This window comes from Triticum urartu, chromosome 3A, assembly GCF_056163025.1.
Source record: "Triticum urartu cultivar PI428250 chromosome 3A, HENAU_Tu73, whole genome shotgun sequence".
NCBI lineage: Eukaryota > Viridiplantae > Streptophyta > Magnoliopsida > Poales > Poaceae > Triticum > Triticum urartu.
Genome location: NC_141875.1, coordinates 37044318 through 37069983, shown reverse-complemented (window position 1 = coordinate 37069983; position 25666 = coordinate 37044318). Strand labels below are relative to the sequence as shown.

The window sequence follows — 25666 nt, the reverse complement described above, 5'->3', positions numbered from 1 at the left end:
TACGCCATACTTGAGAGGCTTCCTCAAACACCTGACACAAAATCAGAAAGCATTCAGAGGCTGTAAACAATCAGCTGTACCCCAATATGGCACTCGAGCAACAGGTTCACAGAATCATCCGAATCCTCCGGATAATAAAAACGCACTGCACGAGTGACCGAATTACAGCAGCCTGCTTTACGCAGTCAGAAGGATACAATCACACAAATCCTAAAATCTACTACGTACCAAATCACTCGCACAAGCCGGTTTAAGCTGAGACCAATGTAGATTCCGCCTGCTTTGTCAAGTGTGGCGTTTTGGTGCCTTGAGTCGTGTCTGAGCGATGGGGACAGATTTGTCACGAGTATATTTTGCAAAAACAAAAAAAAATGGTACCGCTTTGATCACTTTTGCTTCTTTTTTTTTTAGGAATATGATCACTTTTCCTAGAGCTTATGGTTGCAATGAATTTGTGTGTCCTAGGCTTGATGGGAGCTCTGGTGCAAAAGGTGTAATACTCATGGATTGCTTGCACCTGCATGATCATCATCTAGGGGAGCTTCTTAGACTTGCTTGGGTTTGAGTTTGTTGCTAGATGGTTCTTCACGTTGTCTATGTTTGTGCGTCTCTCTATCCAGGCATCCTGTCAAGCGTCTGGTGTGCTGTTTCGTTTTGCTAAAACTTATAATAATATCATTATTGGTTGTACCGAGAGCTATAAGCACAATGTGGGTGTTTGCCTCTGCTTTATAAAAGTTGGGACGGGAAATCCCTTTGACTTGCAAAAAAAAAACTCAGTAACATGTTTTTATTCCATAGGCAGGCTCAAAATTTAGCCTAAAAAAACACACACGCACTATTTGGTTCAATCGAGCAAACGGAGGTGTGAGCTGCCCAATTGAAATTGGCACCAACCAACTCAACCTTATCCACTCTCCTCACCGACATGGTGACATCTTCAAATCCTCTCATTCAATTTGCGGGCGCCATGGCGCTAGGCCTTAGGGAGGGCAATGTTCTTGCTGCCTCCCTACCCGCTAGAGGTCACCACTGCAATCTACCTCTCATGTTGAATTGGTTTCTTGGCTTCTACACGTCGCGGCGAGCATGACAAGCGTGGGCGCATTCTCATAGACGTCGACTTTCGTTCGTGGTTGCACAACGTCCCTACATGTGTCGTGTCGTTGGCACCCTCGACATTTGGCTCCATTGTCAGGGCGACGACATCCACATCCATGGCACCATGTGTGGCTCCTCCCTTGCTTACATGTTCCGTACGACCATGTTATACATGGGGATGACTAATGAGGAATGGTTGTGTCGGTCAATCAACGCTTCACTAGAGTGACACTAGCCAGCACCTAGTCGAGCGCCCCATCGCTCTGCAATCTCCTCACAAATGACGACGCTACTGCCAGGTCTAGAGGCTAGTACAGTGATGCGATCTCTTCCTTTAGACCACACGGTCAACTACTTTTGGGAGGGCACCAGTGGACACGGAGGTCGACGATGTCTTCTCAAAGTGATGTACCCATGTGGTTTTGATAAGTAAAGGCAATCCATATGGATTAATGATTTCTTGAGTTATATATAAAGATATGTTTTATAGATGATGCATGAAATGTATTGGATGAGTGTGAAGAATGCCATCAACACTAAGATATGCGCATCAAGATCATTGGGTTTAAGATATGAATGCATTATGATCAACAAGAAGCAAATGTAATCGATTTTGTAGTTACAAGATCTTGATAGAATGAAGAATAATTGAGGACCTGGCATCAAGATAAGGTCATGGTGTTATCATGAGTTGAGTGATGATTGATCAAGTCTTGGTGTAGGGGATTCAAGTGAATAATCATTGTGTCTCTCAAGTAGTTGTGTTAGAGCATGAAGAATTGAGTGATGATCAAAATGATGCCAAGGTGAAACTCAATATGGTCACGAAATCAATATAGGGCACGATGTTAATGTGTTGTTTTTCATCCGACTGGACTATTTGGGCCCCTATGCCCGACTGTTCAGTTGCGATACCACATCTAATTGGATGACGTTAAGGACTAGATGTGTCTGAGGTCCTCTCTTATTCTGCCCCTGTGTGAGATTGTCTGAGCCTTGATGCTTGAGCGATACAAGGTATGGGTGATTCTCGACATCATTTCTAATATGGCTTTTGTTTGGGCTAGTGTCCTCGGGGCGCTCGTCCTTGATCCAAACTGTCATGGCCTCCTGAGTGATGCCTGGGTTGTCTGACCCTGGGTTTTCAACTACGTTTGAACCCGTTAGAGTAGGAATTGGCCTTCCAACAATTACATATATGGATTGTCCAGGACATTTGGCCCAGACTATTAGGGGCTTGTGGTTTGATGTCATGTTGAATGCATATATTTGACTCAGTTGGGAAGATGAAGCATGTGGATTGTATTCTAAATGGTCTTCCCATCATGATATACCGTGTGGGATCGAGCGGCATGTTAAGTAATTGTGAATCGCCCTTTGTGAACTAATCCATGTCTTGTGTGCTTGGTATGCTTTTGTTGGTTAAGTGAAACTCATGGGCTCGCATCACAATCGAGTTTTCATATAGGCTATGTGAGGATGGTATCAAGTGAAGATGATCATCAAGATAGATATGTGCATATTCAAGGTAAGCATTCGAGGCAAGATAAGCTTAAAGCCTGTCCCATTTGACGATAATGTGTGACCCAATATGTTGATCAAGAGAAAATGAATTTTGACCAAAATGAAATTCGGTGATGAATTCGAGACGATTAATATAGAGAATTCAAAATGTGCCACTTTGTGAACATGTGACGAATTGACGTCGGAAAGCAATTTTGTATTTCATTTGATTCCATTGTGTGGGATACAACGAGCGGCACCGAGCCAACCCTCTTGTGTAGCCTCCGATGCACATGAGGTGTTTGACAAAATGACCAAAAGACTTCTCTCATGCTTTGCTCGGACGATCCAAAATACTGTATATAGTACTCCCTCCGTAAACTAATATAAGAGCATTTAGATCACTATTTTAGTTATCTAAGCACTCTTATATTAGTTTACAGAGGGAGTATATACGAAGCTCTGTACAACAAATAATATAAAAAGAATGGCGGTTAAATGGAAAAGAAATCAATCACGGTGGTGGTGCGACGCGATACATCATGCACGCATTACGGATGCTTCGTCTTGTGCAAGATCTGCTCCGACGTGGTCGCTACCACTTTCTGGCAAAGAAGCACCAGCAGCAGCAGCCATGCTAGTGGCCTCCTCACTGTCCCCGCCGTCGAAACCAGAGACAGCCGCGGCCGTGACGGCGACGACGACCTCCTCTTCCCCCTCCTCCTCCTCGGTGATATCACCCTCTTTCGGCCGACGAGCGCCATTGCCATTGCCTTCCGTGTAGAGCCTCAGCAGGTTGGCCAGGTCCGGCGACGAGGAGTAGACCGAGCCCGGCAGGAAGTCCACCAGCGACTGGTAGTTCTTGTCCCCGCTCCAGCCCGCCTCGTCTTCCTGCTCCATCAACTCACCGTCACCGTCGCGGCTCAGCCGGCGCCCGAGCCGGCTGGCCAGAGCAGAAGCAGAGTAGTCCGTGTCCAAGGAGGCGGCGGCGGCCTCGTGGCCGTGGAGCTGGGCCCTGACCCTGAACGCGTCGAGCTGCCGCTGCAGCTCGTGCTTCTCCGTCTCCGTCTCGTGCACGAGCTGCATGGCCACCCGCGCCGCCTCCCGGTCCAGCTCGCCCTGCTCCTCCAGCTCCGCCCTGGCGCGCCGCTCGCCGCGCAGCTCCGCGCGCGCCTCCTCCAGCTCCCGCCGCTGAGCGTGGAGGGCGGCGACGAGGCCGCTCACCGTCAGCGCCTGCTCGCCGCCTTCCGCGGCGCTCGGGGACGCGCTCCCGTGCTCCGGCTTCGTCGTCCCGTGTCTGGTGAGCGGGGTGTCTTCCGGGAGGGCGACGAGGGGAGCGAGCTCGAATAGGGACACGTATGGGCCTTCGCCGCTGTCGGTGCTCGACGTTCTTCCGAGGGCGCTGAGGTTGGTGCCACGGGGTTGAACATCGTCGGCGCCACGATCTTGCTCGCAGATCTCGCTGCCGATGGAGACGACCCGGTGAGATTCTAGACCTGAGCACAATGTCAACTACCAGTTGTCAACACGAAGAATTCGGAGACCGTTTTCATTCGCTGATGATGTACATTTTTTTAGTTGGATTCGCTAATGTACATTTGAAGTAATAGACTACTAGTAGGAAAAAGCCAGAAGCTTAAAGAATATTTATCACAAATTAGGGTCCACCTATTCTTCAGTTGACTGGGAAAAATGTTAGGGTCAGTCGATGTGGAATAATCTGAACCGTTAGATCGAAACTAAACGGCCAGATCGTCGACTTCTTCCTTGACCGTTTTCCTAGCACATGTCAAACCTCCGCTCATGGCGCGGCCTCGCCGGGATGCTGCGGCCTACCTCTTCTTCCCGCAATAATCACTAGCTCAGTTAGGATTTTCAGGCAGCCGAAACATAGCAAAAGCGCGCAAATTGTGGTTTTGCCGATTCTAGCTTCATTCCACCCTGTTTTCCGCTCTCTTCTACTAAATCAATGAATGTTGGCAGCATGCTGGATCTTCCGAAAAAGAAAAACACTGAACTCGCAGGTGGGCAACTTTTTTCATTCAGAACTACTGAAGTGCGCAATTGCCAAACTGGGTTCAGGTTCCTTGCAACTCAATTTTGGGCAGCTGAAACCAATTGAAAAGCATTCCCATCTTCTGATTCCTGAGAATGACATTGGCATCTCTAAACTGTTCTCACGCGGTCCATCACCGAATCCTATATTTAGCGAATGGATGCATTGTTGTCGCTCGTAAACTTTCTTATCCTATCGAAGAAGGTGTGTCTGTTTCCACCGCAACCATCTTGGTGGCATCACCAACAACGCGAGATAAACATAAACAAATTCATGGTATTGTCTAGCAATTCCGGCAGAGAAAGACCTTTGGTGCCACGCTGCTAGATCGAAGAGAATAGGAAAATCGATGGATTGATTACCTCCAGGTTTATCTGAATCAGGTTTCGTCCCTGCGTCGACGTGATGAGAAGCAGAGCACGCCGGCTGCTCTGTTTCTTGTGCGCCTAAGCGCGCGATGGCGGCGAAGTGAGCGTCGCAGAGCAGGCGGCGGAAGGCGTCTTGTTCTTCTTGGCCGCAGTCGGAGCAGAGCAGGCGGTGGACGCGTGCGCAGAGGAGGCAGGGCGGGCCGAGCCGGAGCGACGAGGCCGCGGCGGCGATGAGGCAGAAGGCGGCGCCGTTGGCGAGGAGCAGCGACGCCAGCGCCCACTGCAGCGCCGCGCGCACCAGCACGGCCAGCAACTCGCGGACCATCACCAAGGAATCATGGGAGCTCCGTGGATCAATCCAGAGACAGAGGAGGATGCCGATGAGCTGGAGTCGGGAGGCAGAGGAAAGTGGCAAGGAGACGACAATGGCGGGTTAGGTGGACGGGGTGATCGGCTCCATCGGTGGCCAGGAGAAGGAGAAGCTGTCAACTTTGCAGAATGGAGCCCCACTATGAGTTGGAGAGATAATAAAATTGGGTACTACTACTATGATAGAATGATTGGGGTTAGAGATCACTTTTGAGGGCAGAGGTTGCGGAGTCGGAGGGAGAGAGACGTCATGGGTCGTCTACTCCGCCTCACTCTCATCAAAGAAAGTATTATGCTTTCTCTTTGATTCTCACCGCTCCGTCCAAATTGCGGTTCCTTTCGGTAAAAGGACGTCTTTACTCTTTCCACGACGAGAATGTCGACGTTTCATCGGGAAATCACCAATGGGATCACTAGTTAAAGAGCTATCCTCTAGAATCACCGGTTAGAGAAGAAGAAGAAGAAGAAAACCGAGTTTTCTCCTCTAACCGGCACCTAGCCGAAGCCAAAAAACCTTAGAGGAGTAAAACTTTTACTCCAAGCTGCGTGTGGCCCTTAAATTTGCTTATCCTTCCCGTCGCGGAGTAAAAATCCAACCTCTCCTCTCTTCTCCTCTCCGCTACCCCCCCCCCCCCCCTCCCCACCCAATTCCCGCCGGCCAACCTCACGACCCACTCTGGCGCCGGCCCATCGCGGATATGCCCGGATCCCACCGCCACACCGCCCATCCGCAATGCGGATCTGCGCCGCCACGAGCGCTCCGGAGGCCATGGAGGTACTTCCTCATGTGCCGCCGAGGTAGTCTTCCTCCTGCGCCGCTCGCGCATCTTCTTCCTCGCGCGGACGCCTACATGGCTTCCCTGACCTCTCGCCGCCGCCACAAAGGCATTACATCGGCGTGCGGGAGCGGAACTCGAGAACATGGGTGCCCGAGATAACCAACCGGCACACCCACAAGAAGATTTGGGTTTGGATCCTTCCATTCTAGCGAGCATGCAGCGCGGGCTGACGATATCATGTCAATCCCCCATCACGGCGCGGACGGCCATCAAAACTTGGCATTTGGAGAGATGCTGCGGCTGGATCCTGTGGTCCCATGGGTGGTCTCCGCGTGGGAGAGGAGAGTGGACCGGGAGGCTCGGAAGCGCATCACAGTGGAGGCGACCGACGAGGCGTACATGACGGAGCTCCGCCGCTGCTACCCGGAGCAAGTCGAGGCGGAGCGTCTTGTACGAGTAGTTAGCGTCCGGGGGCGGATGTCATCGTCCTTTCTACCAATGACGACGGCGGCGGCGGCGGCAACAACGATGATGCCGGCCAAGGCGCCGACCCTATGATCAGTGGGAAGGTGATTGAAAGAGACTCGCCAAAGAGACAATTAGTGATTGGTAGGTTTCAATTATGTAAGTCTAAGTTTCAGTTTAAGTTCATCCAAATGTCAAGGGTCTACTCCTTTGCCTCACTCTCATGAAAATATTATGCTTTGTCTTTGATTCTCACCACTATGTTTAAATTGTGGTTGCTTTCGGTAAAAGGACACCTTTACACGATGACAATGTCGAAAAAAAAGAGGCAAGCATCACGGGGATCACTAGTTACTTCCTCCTCTCTATATTATTTGTTTTATTAGATTTGTGTAAATACAGATGTATCTAGACATGTTTTACTGTTAGATATATCCATATCTAGACAAATCTAAGACAACTAATATAGATTGGATGGTGTAAGAGTGACCCTCTAGAACCGGGTAGAGAACAAAAAACCTGGGTTTTCTCCACTAACGGGCGCCTAGCTGAAGTGCAAAAAAAACTAGAGAAGTAAAACTTTTACGCCAAGCGACACGTGAGCTTTAAATTTACTCATCTTCACGGTTGCGGAGTAAGAATTGTTGGGCCTGGATCTAGCTCTAGCGGATGGACATGGCCTGCGCATCAAGCTTGGTCGCGTAGAGCATGAAGATAGGTGAGTTGTGGACCAGTAACTAGTGAGCGGCAGGGCACACGCCGCCTCTCCTTCTATCTCCAAAGACACAGCTTCCTCCATCCATCAAGATACACCCCGTCATGCACGTGTCACAGCTGAAGAAGGCTGAAGGAGCCGTGGTGCCGGTAATCTCCGAATTACCTCCTGGCAATGCAAGGCTGAACATTGTTCAGAGATGGTGCTCGAGCACAAGATGGTGCGAGTCGCTGGTGAGACAAGCCTGCGGGTCCGTGTTCAATGGACGAGCCTTCCGCTGACGCTCGCTATGCGGGAGGATCCAAAACTACTCCAGCAGCGTTTTCCATTGACACTGCCTTGGGGACAAGTCGGTACGCAAGAAGGGGGGAATGTCACGGCTGCACGGCCGTCCCCACCCACCAGCGACTAGGAAGGAGTCACAAGCCAAGTGACTGGTATTAGAGCTTGTCCCATGTAAAGGATGTGAGGGAGTCCTAGATTAGGGGTGATACGTCTCCAACGTATCTATAATTTTTGATTGCTCCATACTATATTATCTACTGTTTTAGGCAATATTGGGCTTTATTTTTCACTTTTATATTATTTTTGGGACTAACCTATTAACCGGAGGCCCAGCCCAGATTTGCTGTTTTATGCCTATTTCAGTGTTTCGAAGAAAATGAATATCAAACGGAGTCGAAACGGAACGAAATCAACTGGAGAAGTTATTTTTGGAAGGAAAGCAACCCAGGGAACTTGGAGTGCATGTCAGGGGAGACACGGGCTGCCCACGAGGGTGGGGGGCACGCCCCCTGCCTCGTGGGGCCCCCGTGGCTCCTACGACGTACTTCCTGCACCCATATATATCGCCGTACCCTAAAACTTCCAGAACGCAGATTAGATCGGGAGTTCCGCCGCCAGAAGCCTCCGTAGCCACCAAAAATCAATCTAGACCCGTTCCGGCACCCTGCCGGAGGGGGCAATCCTTCTCCGGTGGCCATCTTCATCATCCTGGTGCTCTCCATGACGAGGAGGGAGTAGTTCTCCCTCGGGGCTGAGGGTATGTACCAGTAGCTATGTGTTTGATCTCTCTCTCTCTCTCTCTCTCTCTCTCTCTCTCGTGTTCTTGAGATGATACGATCTTGATGTATCGCGAGCTTTGCTATTATATTTGGATCCTACGATGTTTTTCCCCCCTCTACTCTCTTGTAATGAATTGAGTTTCCCCTTTGAAGTTATCTTATCGGATTGAGTCTTTATAGATTTGAGAACACTTGATGTATGTCTTGCCGTGGATATCTGTGGTGACAATGGGATATCACGTGATTCACTTGATGTATGTTTTGGTGATCAACTTGCAGGTTCCGTCCATAGGGGTTGGCACACGTTTTCGTCATGATTCTCCGGTAGGAACTTTGGGGCACTCTTTGAGGTTCTATGTGTTGGTTGAATCGATGAATCTGAGATTGTGTGACGCATATCGTATAATCATACCCACGGATACTTGAGGTGACATTGGAGTATCTAGGTGACATTAGGGTTTTGGTTGATTTGTGTCTTAAGGTGTTATTCTAGTACGAACTCTAGGGCTGTTTGTGACACTTATAGGAATAGCCCAACAGATTGATTGAAAAGAATAAATTTGAGGTGGTTTCGTACCCTACCATAATCTGTTCGTTTGTTCTCCGCTATTAGTGACTTTGGAGTGACTCTTTGTTGCATGTTGAGGGATAGTTTTATGATCCAATTATGTTAGTATTGTTGAGAGGACTTACACTAGCGAAAGTATGAACCCTAGGCCTTATTTCAACGCATTGCAATACCTTTTACGCTCACTTTTATCATTAGTTACCTTGCTGCTTTTATTATTTTAGATTACAAAAACTATTATCTACCATCCATATACCACTTGTATCACCATCTCTTCGCCTAATTAGTGCACCTATACAATTTACCATTGTATTGGGTGTGTTGGGGACACAAGAGACTCTTTGTTATTTGGTTGCAGGGTTGCTTGAGAGAGACCATCTTCATCCTACGCCTCCTACGGATTGATAAATCTTAGGTCATCCACTTGAGGGAAATTTGCTACTGTCCTACAAACCTTTGCACTTGGAGGCCCAACAACGTCTACAAGAAGAAGGTTGTGTAGTAGACATCAAGCTCTTTTCTGGCGCCGTTGCCGGGGAGGTGAGTGCTTGAAGGTATATCTTTAGATCTTGCAATCGAGTCTTTTAGTTTCTTGTTTTATCACTAGTTTAGTTTATAAAAGAAAACTACAAAAAATGGAATTGAGTTTGTCTCATACGCTTCATCTTTTTAATATTTTTCGTGAGTATGATGGAAAGGATAATTGTGCTCAAGTGCTAGAAGAAGAGATCTCTAAAATGTTTGGCACTAAATATTTGAATGATGAGCATGATTGCAATGTTTTTAGTACGAATTCTTTGAATATCCATGATGCTAATGATGATTGCACTAGTTATGATGAAAATGCCTCCTATAAACATGTCAATTTTTGTGGAGTAGACTGGGTTTGCAAGTACACACCAAATAGGGAAGATAGATATTGCAAGAGGCATAAGTACTTAAAAACTAAATTGTTGCAAGAAAGTCTTGATGATTGTGCTGAAAAATTCAATATTTTTCGTGCCCCTTGTGAACTTTTCAATGAACATGGTCATTTAAATCTCCAATGCAAATTGTTTCATGACCGAATCATATCCAAAAATTGTGATAATTTGATTACCCTTGAGCATCATAAAGAGCTTAGTCTTCTTCTGGGGTATGAGGAAATGAAACGTATAACTGAGGGTATTCCAAAGTTTAATCTTGATAGATTTCTTGATTTTGATCTAGAGAAAATTTATATGTATTGTGCGGTGAATTGTATTGAAAATCCTTATATTGCCAATTACATAAAGAAAAGAAAGCAAATAGAAGATGAAGAGAATACTAATGAAAGGGAAGAGACTTCCCAATATCCTTCTATTATTTCTTATGATGAATCAGGTAATGAGGAGGAGCCTCCTATTCAACCAATATCATTAATAAGGAGCTCCAAAAAAAGGATTGAACCCACACATGATGTGGTGAAGAAGAAGAAAAGAAAAAGGAAGAGAGGTAAAAAGATATCTCTTCCAAATAATGTTGCTCCTATTACTATTGTGCCTCATGAAAATATAATTGTGGAAGATAATGATACTTCTTATGATCTTGAAAATCATTTTGGCACTTGCTTGGAAGAATATGATAATTGCTATACTATTGGTGCTATCCATACTATTAATGATGAGAGTGATTATGCTTATGATATGAAAAGGCCCAAGCTTGGGGAAGCTATGTTTGATGAGGATGACATATTTGAGAATATATTTGCTGCAATTAATGTTTGTCCCAAGCTTGGGGAAGCTATGATTAATGAAGATGATATTTTTAGTCTCCCAAGTTTTGATATGCAAGTTTATAATGATGATAGCCTGCCTCCTACTTATGATAATTATTGTAATGATACTTATGCTATAAAAAGTAGTGATTATATTTATAAAACTTGTCATGGTTATGATTACTCCTTCTCTGAACATTACCCATTTAATGTGGAAACAATTTATAGTATTCAAGTTTCCTATGATACTCCCACTATTCCGAATGAGAAGAATTTTGCTTATGTGGAGAGTAGTAAATTTTCTATGCAAGTAGATCATGAAAGGAATGCTTTAGGTGCTGGTTATATTGTTGAATTTATTCATGATATGCTACTGAAAATTATTATGAGGGAGGAACATATGCTTGTAGGAATTGCAATAATATCAAGTTTCCTCTCTATGTGCTTAAAATTTTGAAGTTATGCTTGTTTTGCCTTCCTATGCTAGTTGATTATTGTTCCCATAAGTTGTTTGCTCACAAAATCCCTATGCATAGGAAGTATGTTAGACTTAAATGTGCTAGTCATATTCTTCATGATGCTCTCTTTATGTTACAATTCTTATCCTTTATGTGAGCATCATTGAAATCATCATGCCTAGATAGGGGCGTTAAACGATAGCGCTTGTTGGGAGGCAACCCAATTTTATTTTTGTTCCTTGCCTTTTGCTCCTGTTTAGTAATAAATAATTCATCTAGCCTCTGCTTAGATGTGGTTTTTGTAGGGTTACGTAGTAATTTCAAAAAATTTCCTACGCACACGCAAGATCATGTGATGCATAGCAACGAGGGGGAGAGTGTTGTCTACGTACCCAACGCAGACCGACTGCGGAAGCGATGACACGACGTAGAGGAAGTAGTCGTACGTCTTCACGATCCAACCGATCAAGCACCGAAACTAAGGCACCTCCGAGTTCGAGCACATGTTCAGCTCGATGACGATCCCCGGACTCCGACCCAGCAAAGTGTCGGGGAAGAGTTCCGTCAGCACGACGGCGTGGTGACGATCTTGATGTACTACAGCAGCAGGGCTTCGCCTAAACTCCGCTACAGTATTATCGAGGAATATGGTGGCAGGGGGCACCGCACACGGCTAAGGAATAGATCACGTGGATCAACTTGTGTGTTTCTGGGGTGCCTCTGCCTCAGTATATAAAGGAGCCAAGGGGGAGGGGGGCGCCGGCCAGGGAGGAGGGCGCAGGAGGAGTCCTACTCCTTCCGGGAGTAGGACTCCCCCCCCCCCAATCCTATTCCAACTAGGATTCCCCAAAGGGGGGAAAGAGAGAGAGCGGGGCCGGCCACCTTCTCCTAGTCCTAATAGGACTAGGGGAGGGGGAAGGTGTGCAGCCACCTTGGGCTGTCCCTTTCTCCTTTCCACTAAGGCCCATGAAGGCCCATCTGGCTCCCGGGGGGTTCCGGTAACCTCTCGGTAACCTGGTAAAATCCCGATTTCACCCGGAACACTTCCGATGTCCAAACATAGGCTTCGAATATATCAATCTTTACGTCTCGACCATTTCGAGACTCCTCGTCATGTCCATGATCACATCCGGGACTCCGAACAACCTTCGATACATCAAAATGCATAAACTCATAATATAACTGTCATCGTAACCTTAAGCGTGCGGACCCTACGGGTTCGAGAACAATGTAGACATGACCGAGACACGTCTCCGGTCAATAACCAATAGCGGGACCTGGATGCCCATATTGGCTCCTACATATTCTACGAAGATCTTTATCGGTCAGACCGCATAACAACATACGTTGTTCCCTTTGTCATCGGTATGTTACTTGCCCGAGATTCGGTCGTCGGTATCCAATACCTAGTTCAATCTCGTTACCGGCAAGTCTCTTTACTCGTTCCGTAATACATCATCTCACAACTAACATATTAGTTGTAATGCTTGCAAGGCTTATGTGATGTGTATTACCGAGAGGGCCCAGAGATACCTCTCCGACAATCGGAGTGACAAATCCAAATCTCGAAATACGCCAACCCAACATCTACCTTTGGAGACACCTGTAATGCTCCTTTATAATCACCCAGTTACGTTGTGACGTTTGGTAGCACCCAAAGTGTTCCTCCGGCAAACGGGAGTTGCATAATCTCATAGTCATAGGAACATGTATAAGTCATGAAGAAAGCAATAGCAACATACTAAACGATCGGGTGCTAAGCTAATGGAATGGGTCATGTCAATCAGATCATTCAACTAATGATGTGACCTCGTTAATCAAATAACAACGCATTGTTCATGGTCAGGAAACATAACCATCTTTGATTAACGAGCTAGTTAAGTAGAGGCATACTAGTGACACTTTGTTTGTCTATGTATTCACACATGTATTATGTTTCCGGTTAATACAATTCTAGCATGAATAATAAACATTTATCATGATTATAAGGAAATAAATAATAACTTTATTATTGCCTCTAGGGCATATTTCCTTCAGTCTCCCACTTGCACTAGAGTCAATAATCTAGATTACACTGTAATGATTCTAACACCCATGGAGCCTTGGTGCTGATCATGTTTTGCTCATGGAAGAGGCTTAGTCAACGGGTCTGCAACATTCAGATCCGTATGTATCTTGCAAATCTCTATGTCTCCCACCTGGACTAGATCCCGGATGGAGTTGAAGCGTCTCTTGATGTGTTTGGTCCTTTTGTGAAATCTGGATTCCTTTGCCAAGGCAATTGCACCAGTATTGTCACAAAAGATTTTCATTGGACCCGATGCATTACGTATAACACCTAGATCGGATATGAACTCCTTCATCCAGACTCCTTCGTTTGCTGCTTCCGAAGCAGCTATGTACTCCGCTTCACATGTAGATCCCGCTACGACGCTTTGTTTAGAACTGCACCAACTGACAGCTCCACCGTTTAATGTAAACACGTATCCGGTTTGCGATTTAGAATCGTCCGGATCAGTGTCAAAGCTTGCATCAACGTAACCTTTTACGGTGAGCTCTTTGTCACCTCCATATACGAGAAACATATCCTTAGTCCTTTTCAGGTATTTCAGGATGTTCTTGACCGCTGTCCAGTGATCCACTCCTGGATTACTTTGGTACCTCCCTGCTAAACTTATAGCAAGGCACACATCAGGTCTGGTACACAGCATTGCATACATGATAGATCCTATGGCTGATGCATAGGGAACATCTTTCATATTCTCTCTACCTTCTGCAGTGGTCGGGCATTGAGTCTTACTCAACTTCACACCTTGTAACACAGGCAAGAACCCTTTATTTGCTTGATCCATTTTGAACTTCTTCAAAATTTTGTCAAGGTATGTGCTTTGTGAAAGTCCAATTAAGCGTCTAGATCTATCTCTATAGATCTTAATGCCTAATATGTAAGCAGCTTCACCGAGGTCTTTCATTGAAAAACTTTTATTCAAGTATCCCTTTATGCTATCCAGAAATTCTATATCATTTCCAATCAGCAATATGTCATCCACATATAATATCAGAAATGCTACAGAGCTCCCACTCACTTTCTTGTAAATACAGGCTTCTCCGAAAGTCTGTATAAAACCAAATGCTTTGATCACACTATCAAAACGTTTATTCCAACTCCGAGAGGCTTGCACCAGTCCATAAATGGATCGCTGGAGCTTGCACACTTTGTTAGCTCCCTTTGGATCGACAAAACCTTCCGGTTGCATCATATACAACTCTTCTTCCAGAAATCCATTCAGGAATGCAGTTTTGACATCCATCTGCCAAATTTCATAATCATAAAATGCGGCAATCGCTAACATGATTCGGACGGACTTAAGCATCGCTACGGGTGAGAAGGTCTCATCGTAGTCAATCCCTTGAACTTGCCGAAAACCTTTTGCGACAAGTCGAGCTTTGTAGACAGTAACATTACCATCAGCGTCAGTCTTTTTCTTAAAGATCCATTTATTTTCAATTGCTTGCCGATCATCGGGCAAGTCAACCAAAGTCCATACTTTGTTCTCATACATGGATCCCATCTCAGATTTCATGGCTTCAAGCCACTTTGCGGAATCTGGGCTCACCATCGCTTCTTCATAGTTCGTAGGTTCATCATGATCTAGTAGCATGACTTGCAGAACAGGATTACCGTACCACTCTGGTGCGGATCTTACTCTGGTTGATCTACGAGGTTCAGTAGTATCTTGATCTAAAGTTTCATGATCATTATCATTGGCTTCCTCACTAACTGGTGTAGGTGTCACTGAAACAGTTTTCTGTGATGTACTACTTTCCAGTAAGGGAGCAGGTACAGTTACCTCATCAAGTTCTACTTTCCTCCCACTCACTTCTTTCGAGAGAAACTCCTTCTCTAGAAAGGATCCATTCTTGGCAACGAATGTCTTGCCTTCGGATCTGTGATAGAAGGTGTACCCAACAGTTTCCTTTGGGTATCCTATGAAGACACATTTCTCCGATTTGGGTTCGAGCTTATCAGGTTGAAGCTTTTTCACATAAGCATCGCAACCCCAAACTTTAAGAAACGACAACTTTGGTTTCTTGCCAAACCACAGTTCATAAGGCGTCGTCTCAATGGATTTTGATGGTGCCCTATTTAACGTGAATGCGGCCGTCTCTAAAGCATAACCCCAAAATGATAGAGGTAAATCAGTAAGAGACATCATAGATCGCACCATATCTAGTAAAGTACGATTACGACGTTCGGACACACCATTACGCTGTGGTGTTCCGGGTGGCGTGAGTTGCGAAACTATTCCACAGTTTTTCAAATGTACACCAAACTCGTAACTCAAATATTCTCCTCCACGATCAGATCGTAGAAACTTTATTTTCTTGTTACGATGATTTTCAACTTCACTCTGAAATTCTTTAAACTTTTCAAATGTTTCAGATTTATGTTTCATTAAGTAGATATACCCATATCTGCTTAAATCATCTGTGAAGGTGAGAAAATAACGATATCCGCCACGAGCCTCAATATTCATCGGACCACATACATCGGTATGTATGATTTCCAACAAATCTGTTGCTCTCTCCATAGTACCGGAGAACGGTGTTTTAGTCATCTTGCCCATGAGGCACGGTTCGCAAGTACCAAGCGATTCATAATCAAGTGGTTCCAAAAGTCCATCAGTATGGAGTTTCTTCATGCGCTTTATACCGATATGACCTAAACGACAGTACCACAAATAAGTTGCACTTTCATTATCAACTCTGCATCTTTTGACTTCAACATTATGAATATGTGTATTACTACTATCGAGATTCAATAAGAATAGACCACTCTTCAAGGGTGCATGACCATAAAAGATATTACTCATATAAATAGAACAACCATTATTCTCTGATTTAAATGAATAACCGTCTCGCATTAAACAAGATCCAGATATAATGTTCATGCTCAACGCTGGCACCAAATAACAATTATTTAGGTCTAATATTAATCCCGAAGGTAGATGTAGAGGTAGCGTGCCGACCGCGATCACATCGACTTTGGAATCGTTTCCCACGCGCATCGTCACCTCGTCCTTTGCCAGTGCCCGCTTATTCCGTAGTCCCTGTTTCGAGTTGCAAATATTAGCAACAGAACCAGTATCAAATACCCAGGTGCTACTGCGAGCTCTAGTAAGGTACACATCAATAACATGTATATCACATATACCTTTGTTCACCTTGCCATCCTTCTTATCCGCCAAATACTTGGGGCAGTTCCGCTTCCAGTGACCAGTCTGCTTGCAGTAGAAGCACTCAGTTTCAGGCTTAGGTCCAGACTTGGGTTTCTTCTCCTGAGCAGCAACTTGCTTGCCGTTCTTCTTGAAGTTCCCCTTCTTCTTCCCTTTGCCCTTTTTCTTGAAACTAGTGGTCTTGTTAACCATCAACACTTGATGCTCCTTCTTGATTTCTACCTCCGCAGCTTTCAGCATTGCGAAGAGCTCGGGAACAGTCTTGTTCATCCCTTGCATATTATAGTTCATCACGAAGCTCTTGTAGCTTGGTGGCAGTGATTGGAGAATTCTGTCAATGACGCAATCATCCGGAAGATTAACTCCCAATTGAATCAAGTGATTATTATACCCAGACATTTTTAGTATATGTTCACTGACAGAACTGTTCTCCTCCATCTTGCAGCTATAGAACTTATTGGAGACTTCACATCTTTCAATCCGGGCATTTGCTTGAAATATTAACTTCAACTCCTGGAACATCTCATATGCTCCATGACGTTCAAAACGTCGTTGAAGTCCCGATTCTAAGCCGTAAAGCATGGCACACTGAACTATCGAGTAGTCATCAGCTTTGCTCTGCCAGACGTTCATAACATCTGGTGTTGCTCCAGCAGCAGGCCTGGCACCCAACGGTGCTTCCAGGACGTAATTCTTCTGTGCAGCAATGAGGATAATCCTCAAGTTACGGACCCAGTCCGTGTAACTGCTACCATCATCTTTCAACTTTGCTTTCTCAAGGAACGCATTAAAATTCAACGGAACAACAGCACGAGCCATCTATCTACAATCAACATAAACAAGCAAGATACTATCAGGGACTAAGTTCATGATAAATTTAAGTTCAATTAATCATATTACTTAAGAACTCCCACTTAGATAGACATCCCTCTAATCTTCTAAGTGATTACGTGATCCAAATCAACTAAACCATAACCGATCATCACGTGAGATGGAGTAGTTTTCAATGGTGAACATCGTTTATGTTGATCATATCTACTATATGATTCACGCTCGACCTTTCGGTCTCCGTGTTCCGAGGCCATATCTGCATATGCTAGGCTCGTCAAGTTTAACCTGAGTATTCTGCGTGTGCAAAACTGGCTTGCACCCGTTGTAGATGGACGTAGAGCTTATCACACCCGATCATCACGTGGTGTCTGGGCACGACGAACTTTGGCAACGGTGCATACTCAGGGAGAACACTTCTTGATAATTTAGTGAGAGATCATCTCATAATGCTACCGTCAATCAAAGCAAGATAAGATGCATAAAAAGATAAACATCACATGCAATCAATATAAGTGATATGATATGGCCATCATCATCTTGTGCTTGTAATCTCCATCTCCGAAGCATCGTCATGATCACCATCGTCACCGGCGCGATACCTTGATCTCCATCGTAGCATCGTTGTCGTCTCGCCAATCTTATGCTTCCACGACTATCACTACCGTTTAGTAATAAAGTAAAGCATTACATCGCGATTGCATTGCATACAATAAAGCGACAACCATATGGCTCCTGCCAGTTGCCGATAACTCGGTTACAAAACATGATCATCTCATACAATAGAATTCAGCATCATGCCTTGACCATATCACATCACAACATGCCCTGCAAAAACAAGTTAGACGTCCTCTACTTTGTTGTTGCATGTTTTACGTGGCTGCTACGGGCTTAAGTAAGAACCAATCTCACCTACGCATCAAAACCACAACGATAGTTTGTCAAATAGACTCCGTTTTAACCTTCGCAAGGACCGGGCGTAGCCATACTTGGTTCAACTAAAGTTGGAGAGACAGTCGCCCGCAAGCCATCTATGTGCAAAGCACGTCGAGGGAACCGGTCTCGCGTAAGCGTACGCGTAAGGTTGGTCCGGGTCGTCTCGTCCAACAATACCGCTGAACCAAAGTATGACATGCTGGTAGGCAGTATGACTTGTATCGTCCACAACTCACTTGTGTTCTACTCGTGCATATAACATCAACATAAAATAACCTAGGCTCTGATGCCACTGTAGGGTTACGTAGTAATTTCAAAAAATTTCCAACGCACACGCAAGATCATGTGATGCATAGCAACGAGGGGGAGAGTGTTGTCTACGTACCCAACGCAGACCGACTGCGGAAGCGATGACACGACGTAGAGGAAGTAGTCGTACGTCTTCACGATCCAACCGATCAAGCACCGAAACTACGGCACCTCCGAGTTCGAGCACACGTTCAGCTCGATGACGATCCCCGGACTCCGATCCAGCAAAGTGTCGGGGAAGAGTTCCGTCAGCACGACGGCGTGGTGACGATCTTGATGTACTACAGCAGCAGGGCTTCGCCTAAACTCCGCTACAGTATTATCGAGGAATATGGTGGCAGGGGGCACCGCACACGGCTAAGGAATAGATCACGTGGATCAACTTGTGTGTTTCTGGGGTGCCTCTGCCTCAGTATATAAAGGAGCCAAGGGGGAGGGGGGCGCCGGCCAGGGAGGAGGGCGCAGGAGGAGTCCTACTCCTTCCGGGAGTAGGACTCCCCCCCAATCCTATTCCAACTAGGATTCCCCAAAGGGGGGAAAGAGAGAGAGGGGGGCCGGCCACCTTCTCCTAGTCCTAATAGGACTAGGGGAGGGGGAAGGTGTGCAGCCACCTTGGGCTGTCCCTTTCTCCTTTCCACTAAGGCCCATGAAGGCCCATATGGCTCCCGGGGGGTTCCGGTAACCTCCCGGTAACCTGGTAAAATCCCGATTTCACCCGGAACACTTCCGATGTCCAAACATAGGCTTCGAATATATCAATCTTTACGTCTCGACCATTTCGAGACTCCTCGTCATGTCCATGATCACATCCGGGACTCCGAACAACCTTCGGTACATCAAAATGCATAAACTCATAATATAACTGTCATCGTAACCTTAAGCGTGCGGACCCTACGGGTTCGAGAACAATGTAGACATGACCGAGACACGTCTCCGGTCAATAACCAATAGCGGGACCTGGATGCCCATATTAGCTCCTACATATTCTACGAAGATCTTTATCGGTCAGACCGCATAACAACATACGTTGTTCCCTTTGTCATCGGTACGTTACTTGCCCGAGATTCGGTCGTCGGTATCCAATACCTAGTTCAATCTCGTTACCGGCAAGTCTCTTTACTCGTTCCGTAATACATCATCTCACAACTAACATATTAGTTGTAATGCTTGCAAGGCTTATGTGATGTGTATTACCGAGAGGGCCCAGAGATACCTCTCCGACAATCGGAGTGACAAATCCTAATCTCGAAATACGCCAACCCAACATCTACCTTTGGAGACACCTGTAATGCTCCTTTATAATCACCCAGTTACGTTGTGACGTTTGGTAGCACCCAAAGTGTTCCTCCGGCAAACGGGAGTTGCATAATCTCATAGTCATAGGAACATGTATAAGTCATGAAGAAAGCAATAGCAACATACTAAACGATCGGGTGCTAAGCTAATGGAATGGGTCATGTCAATCAGATCATTCAACTAATGATGTGACCTCGTTAATCAAATAACAACCCATTGTTCATGGTCAGGAAACATAACCATCTTTGATTAACGAGCTAGTTAAGTAGAGGCATACTAGTGACACTTTGTTTGCCTATGTATTCACACATGTATTATGTTTCCGGTTAATACAATTCTAGCATGAATAATAAACATTTATCATGATTATAAGGAAATAAATAATAACTTTATTATTGCCTCTAGGGCATATTTCCTTCAGTCTCCCACTTGCACTAGAGTCAATAATCTAGATTACACTGTAATGATTCTAACACCCATGGAGCCTTGGTGCTGATCATGTTTTGCTCATGGAAGAGGCTTAGTCAACGGGTCTGCAACATTCAGATCCGTATGTATCTTGCAAATCTCTATGTCTCCCACCTGGACTAGATCCCGGATGGAGTTGAAGCGTCTCTTGATGTGTTTGGTCCTTTTGTGAAATCTGGATTCCTTTGCCAAGGCAATTGCACCAGTATTGTCACAAAAGATTTTCATTGGACCCGATGCATTACGTATAACACCTAGATCGGATATGAACTCCTTCATCCAGACTCCTTCGTTTGCTGCTTCCGAAGCAGCTATGTACTCCGCTTCACATGTAGATCCCGCTACGACGCTTTGTTTAGAACTGCACCAACTGACAGCTCCACCGTTTAATGTAAACACGTATCCGGTTTGCGATTTAGAATCGTCCGGATCAGTGTCAAAGCTTGCATCAACGTAACCTTTTACGGTGAGCTCTTTGTCACCTCCATATACGAGAAACATATCCTTAGTCCTTTTCAGGTATTTCAGGATGTTCTTGACCGCTGTCCAGTGATCCACTCCTGGATTACTTTGGTACCTCCCTGCTAAACTTATAGCAAGGCACACATCAGGTCTGGTACACAGCATTGCATACATGATAGATCCTATGGCTGATGCATAGGGAACATCTTTCATATTCTCTCTACCTTCTGCAGTGGTCGGGCATTGAGTCTTACTCAACTTCACACCTTGTAACACAGGCAAGAACCCTTTATTTGCTTGATCCATTTTGAACTTCTTCAAAATTTTGTCAAGGTATGTGCTTTGTGAAAGTCCAATTAAGCGTCTAGATCTATCTCTATAGATCTTAATGCCTAATATGTAAGCAGCTTCACCGAGGTCTTTCATTGAAAAACTTTTATTCAAGTATCCCTTTATGCTATCCAGAAATTCTATATCATTTCCAATCAGCAATATGTCATCCACATATAATATCAGAAATGCTACAGAGCTCCCACTCACTTTCTTGTAAATACAGGCTTCTCCGAAAGTCTGTATAAAACCAAATGCTTTGATCACACTATCAAAACATTTATTCCAACTCCGAGAGGCTTGCACCAGTCCATAAATGGATCGCTGGAGCTTGCACACTTTGTTAGCTCCCTATGGATCGACAAAACCTTCCGGTTGCATCATATACAACTCTTCTTCCAAAAATCCATTCAGGAATGCAGTTTTGACATCCATCTGCCAAATTTCATAATCATAAAATGCGGCAATCGCTAACATGATTCAGACGGACTTAAGCATCGCTACGGGTGAGAAGGTCTCATCGTAGTCAATCCCTTGAACTTGCCGAAAACCTTTTGCGACAAGTCGAGCTTTGTAGACAGTAACATTACCATCAGCGTCAGTCTTTTTCTTAAAGATCCATTTATTTTCAATTGCTTGCCGATCATCGGGCAAGTCAACCAAAGTCCATACTTTGTTCTCATACATGGATCCCATCTCAGATTTCATGGCTTCAAGCCACTTTGCGGAATCTGGGCTCACCATCGCTTCTTCATAGTTCGTAGGTTCATCATGATCTAGTAGCATGACTTGCAGAACAGGATTACCGTACCACTCTGGTGCGGATCTTACTCTGGTTGATCTACGAGGTTCAGTAGTATCCTGATCTAAAGTTTCATGATCATTATCATTGGCTTCCTCACTAACTGGTGTAGGTGTCACTGAAACAGTTTTCTGTGATGTACTACTTTCCAGTAAGGGAGCAGGTACAGTTACCTCATCAAGTTCTACTTTCCTCCCACTCACTTCTTTCGAGAGAAACTCCTTCTCTAGAAAGGATCCATTCTTGGGAACGAATGTCTTGTCTTCGGATCTGTGATAGAAGGTGTACCCAACAGTTTCCTTTGGGTATCCTATGAAGACACATTTCTCCGATTTGGGTTCGAGCTTATCAGGTTGAAGCTTTTTCACATAAGCATCGCAGCCCCAAACTTTAAGAAACGACAACTTTGGTTTCTTGCCAAACCACAGTTCATAAGGCGTCGTCTCAACGGATTTTGATGGTGCCCTATTTAACGTGAATGCGGCCGTCTCTAAAGCATAACCCCAAAATGATAGCGGTAAATCAGTAAGAGACATCATAGATCGCACCATATCTAGTAAAGTACAATTATGGCGTTCGGACACACCATTACGCTGTGGTGTTCCGGGTGGCGTGAGTTGCGAAACTATTCCACAGTTTTTCAAATGTACACCAAACTCGTAACTCAAATATTCTCCTCCACGATCAGATCGTAGAAACTTTATTTTCTTGTTACGATGATTTTCAACTTCACTCTGAAATTCTTTGAACTTTTCAAATGTTTCAGATTTATGTTTCATTAAGTAGATATACCCATATCTGCTTAAATCATCTGTGAAGGTGAGAAAATAACGATATCCGCCACGAGCCTCAATATTCATCGGACCACATACATCGGTATGTATGATTTCCAACAAATCTGTTGCTCTCTCCATAGTACCGGAGAATGGTGTTTTAGTCATCTTGCCCATGAGGCACGGTTCGCAAGTACCAAGCGATTCATAATCAAGTGGTTCCAAAAGTCCATCAGTATGGAGTTTCTTCATGCGCTTTATACCGATATGACCTAAACGACAGTGCCACAAATAAGTTGCACTTTCATTATCAACTCTGCATCTTTTGACTTCAACATTATGAATATGTGTATTACTACTATCGAGATTCAATAAGAATAGACCACTCTTCAAGGGTGCATGACCATAAAAGATATTACTCATATAAATAGAACAACCATTATTCTCTGATTTAAATGAATAACCGTCTCGCATTAAACAAGATCCAGATATAATGTTCATGCTCAACGCTGGCACCAAATAACAATTATTTAGGTCTAATATTAATCCCGAAGGTAGATGTAGAGGTAGCGTGCCGACCGCGATCACATCGACTTTGGAACCGTTTCCCACGCGCATCGTCACCTCGTCCTTTGCCAGTGCCCGCTTATTCCGTAGTCCCTGTTTCGAGTTGCAAATATTAGCAACAGAACCAGTATCAAATACCCAGGTGCTACTGCGAGCTCTAGTAAGGTACACATCAATAACATGTATATCACATATACCTTTGTTCACCTTGCCATCCTTCTTATCCGCCAAATACTTGGGGCAGTTCCGCTTCCAGTGACCAGTCTGCTTGCAGTAGAAGCACTCAGTTTCAGGCTTAGGTCCAGACTTGGGTTTCTTCTCCTGAGCAGCAACTTTCTTGCCGTTCTTCTTGAAGTTCCCCTTCTTCTTCCCTTTGCCCTTTTTCTTGAAACTAGTGGTCTTGTTAACCATCAACACTTGATGCTCCTTCTTGATTTCTACCTCCGCAGCTTTCAGCATTGCGAAGAGCTCGGGAACAGTCTTGTTCATCCCTTGCATATTATAGTTCATCACGAAGCTCTTGTAGCTTGGTGGCAGTGATTGGAGAATTCTGTCAATGACGCAATCATCGGGAAGATTAACTCCCAATTGAATCAAGTGATTATTATACCTAGACATTTTTAGTATATGTTCACTGACAGAACTGTTCTCCTCCATCTTGCAGCTATAGAACTTATTGGAGACTTCATCTCTCTCAATCCGGGCTTTTGCTTGAAATATTAACTTCAACTCCTGGAACATCTCATATGCTCCATGACGTTCAAAACGTCATTGAAGTCCCGATTCTAAGCCGTAAAGCATGGCACACTGAACTATCGAGTAGTCATCAGCTTTGCTCTGCCAGACGTTCATAACATCTGGTGTTGCTCCAGCAGCAGGCCTGGCACCCAACGGTGCTTCCAGGACATAATTCTTCTGTGCAGCAATGAGGATAATCCTCAAGTTACGGACCCAGTCCATGTAATTGCTACCATCATCTTTCAACTTTGCTTTCTCAAGGAACGCATTAAAATTCAACGGAACAACAACACGAGCCATCTATCTACAATCAACATAAACAAGCAAGATACTATCAGGGACTAAGTTCATGATAAATTTAAGTTCAATTAATCATATTACTTAAGAACTCCCACTTAGATAGACATCCCTCTAATCTTCTAAGTGATTACGTGATCCAAATCAACTAAACCATAACCGATCATCACGTGAGATGGAGTAGTTTTCAATGGTGAACATCGTTTATGTTGATCATATCTACTATATGATTCACGCTCGACCTTTCGGTCTCCGTGTTCCGAGGCCATATCTGCATATGCTAGGCTCGTCAAGTTTAACCTGAGTATTCTGCGTGTGCAAAACTGGCTTGCACCCGTTGTAGATGGACGTAGAGCTTATCACACCCGATCATCACGTGGTGTCTGGGCACGACGAACTTTGGCAACGGTGCATACTCAGGAAGAACACTTCTTGATAATTTAGTGAGAGATCATTTCATAATGCTACCGTCAATCAAAGCAAGATAAGATGCATAAAAAGATAAACATCACATGCAATCAATATAAGTGATATGATATGGCCATCATCATCTTGTGCTTGTGATCTCCATCTCCGAAGCATCGTCATGATCACCATCGTCACCGGCGCGATACCTTGATCTCCATCGTAGCATCGTTGTCGTCTCGCCAATCTTATGCTTCCACGACTATCACTACCGTTTAGTAATAAAGTAAAGCATTACATCGCGATTGCATTGCATACAATAAAGCGACAACCATATGGCTCCTGCCAGTTGCCGATAACTTGGTTACAAAACATGATCATCTCATACAATAGAATTCAGCATCATGCCTTGACCATATCACATCACAACATGCCCTGCAAAAACAAGTTAGACGTCCTCTACTTTGTTGTTGCATGTTTTACGTGGCTGCTACGGGCTTAAGTAAGAACCAATCTCACCTACGCATCAAAACCACAACGATAGTTTGTCAAATAGACTCCATTTTAACCTTCGCAAGGACCGGGCGTAGCCATACTTGGTTCAACTAAAGTTGGAGAGACAGTCGCCCGCAAGCCATCTATGTGCAAAGCACGTCGAGGGAACCGGTCTCGCGTAAGCGTACGCGTAAGGTTGGTCCGGGTCGTCTCGTCCAACAATACCGCCGAACCAAAGTATGACATGCTGGTAGGCAGTATGACTTGTATCGTCCACAACTCACTTGTGTTCTACTCGTGCATATAACATCAACATAAAATAACCTAGGTTCTAATGCCACTGTAGGGTTACGTAGTAATTTCAAAAATTTTCCTACGCACACGCAAGATCATGTGATGCATAGCAACGAGGGGGAGAGTGTTGTCTACGTACCCAACGCAGACCGACTGCGGAAGCGATGACACGACGTAGAGGAAGTAGTCGTACGTCTTCACGATCCAACCGATCAAGCACCGAAACTACGGCACCTCCGAGTTCGAGC

The 25666-nt window shown here is 44.9% G+C and overlaps 1 protein-coding gene across 1 annotated transcript; it reads right to left on the bottom strand.

Moving 5' to 3' along the window:
* Positions 1-2791: 2791 nt before the first annotated feature.
* LOC125542572 (uncharacterized) lies at positions 2792-5587 on the bottom strand. The gene is made up of 2 exons (XM_048705652.2): positions 5023-5587; positions 2792-4100 (listed from the first exon to the last, which is right to left on the bottom strand). Exons 1-2 carry the CDS (start codon positions 5351-5353, stop codon positions 3145-3147), a joined length of 1287 nt encoding a protein of 428 aa, XP_048561609.1. The 5' UTR covers positions 5354-5587; the 3' UTR covers positions 2792-3144.
* Between the last annotated feature and the right edge of the window lie 20079 nt (positions 5588-25666).

What these genes read in the sequence shown, in the direction of transcription:
- LOC125542572 (XM_048705652.2), bottom strand. Translation starts at nt 5,353, where the DNA reads ATGGTCCGCGAGTTGCTGGCCGTGCTGGTGCGCGCGGCGCTGCAGTGG. An exon ending in TGATTCAGATAAACCTGGAG is followed by an intron (nt 4,101 to 5,022) that starts GTAATCAATCCA and finishes CATTGTGCTCAG; the next exon opens with GTCTAGAATCTCACCGGGTC.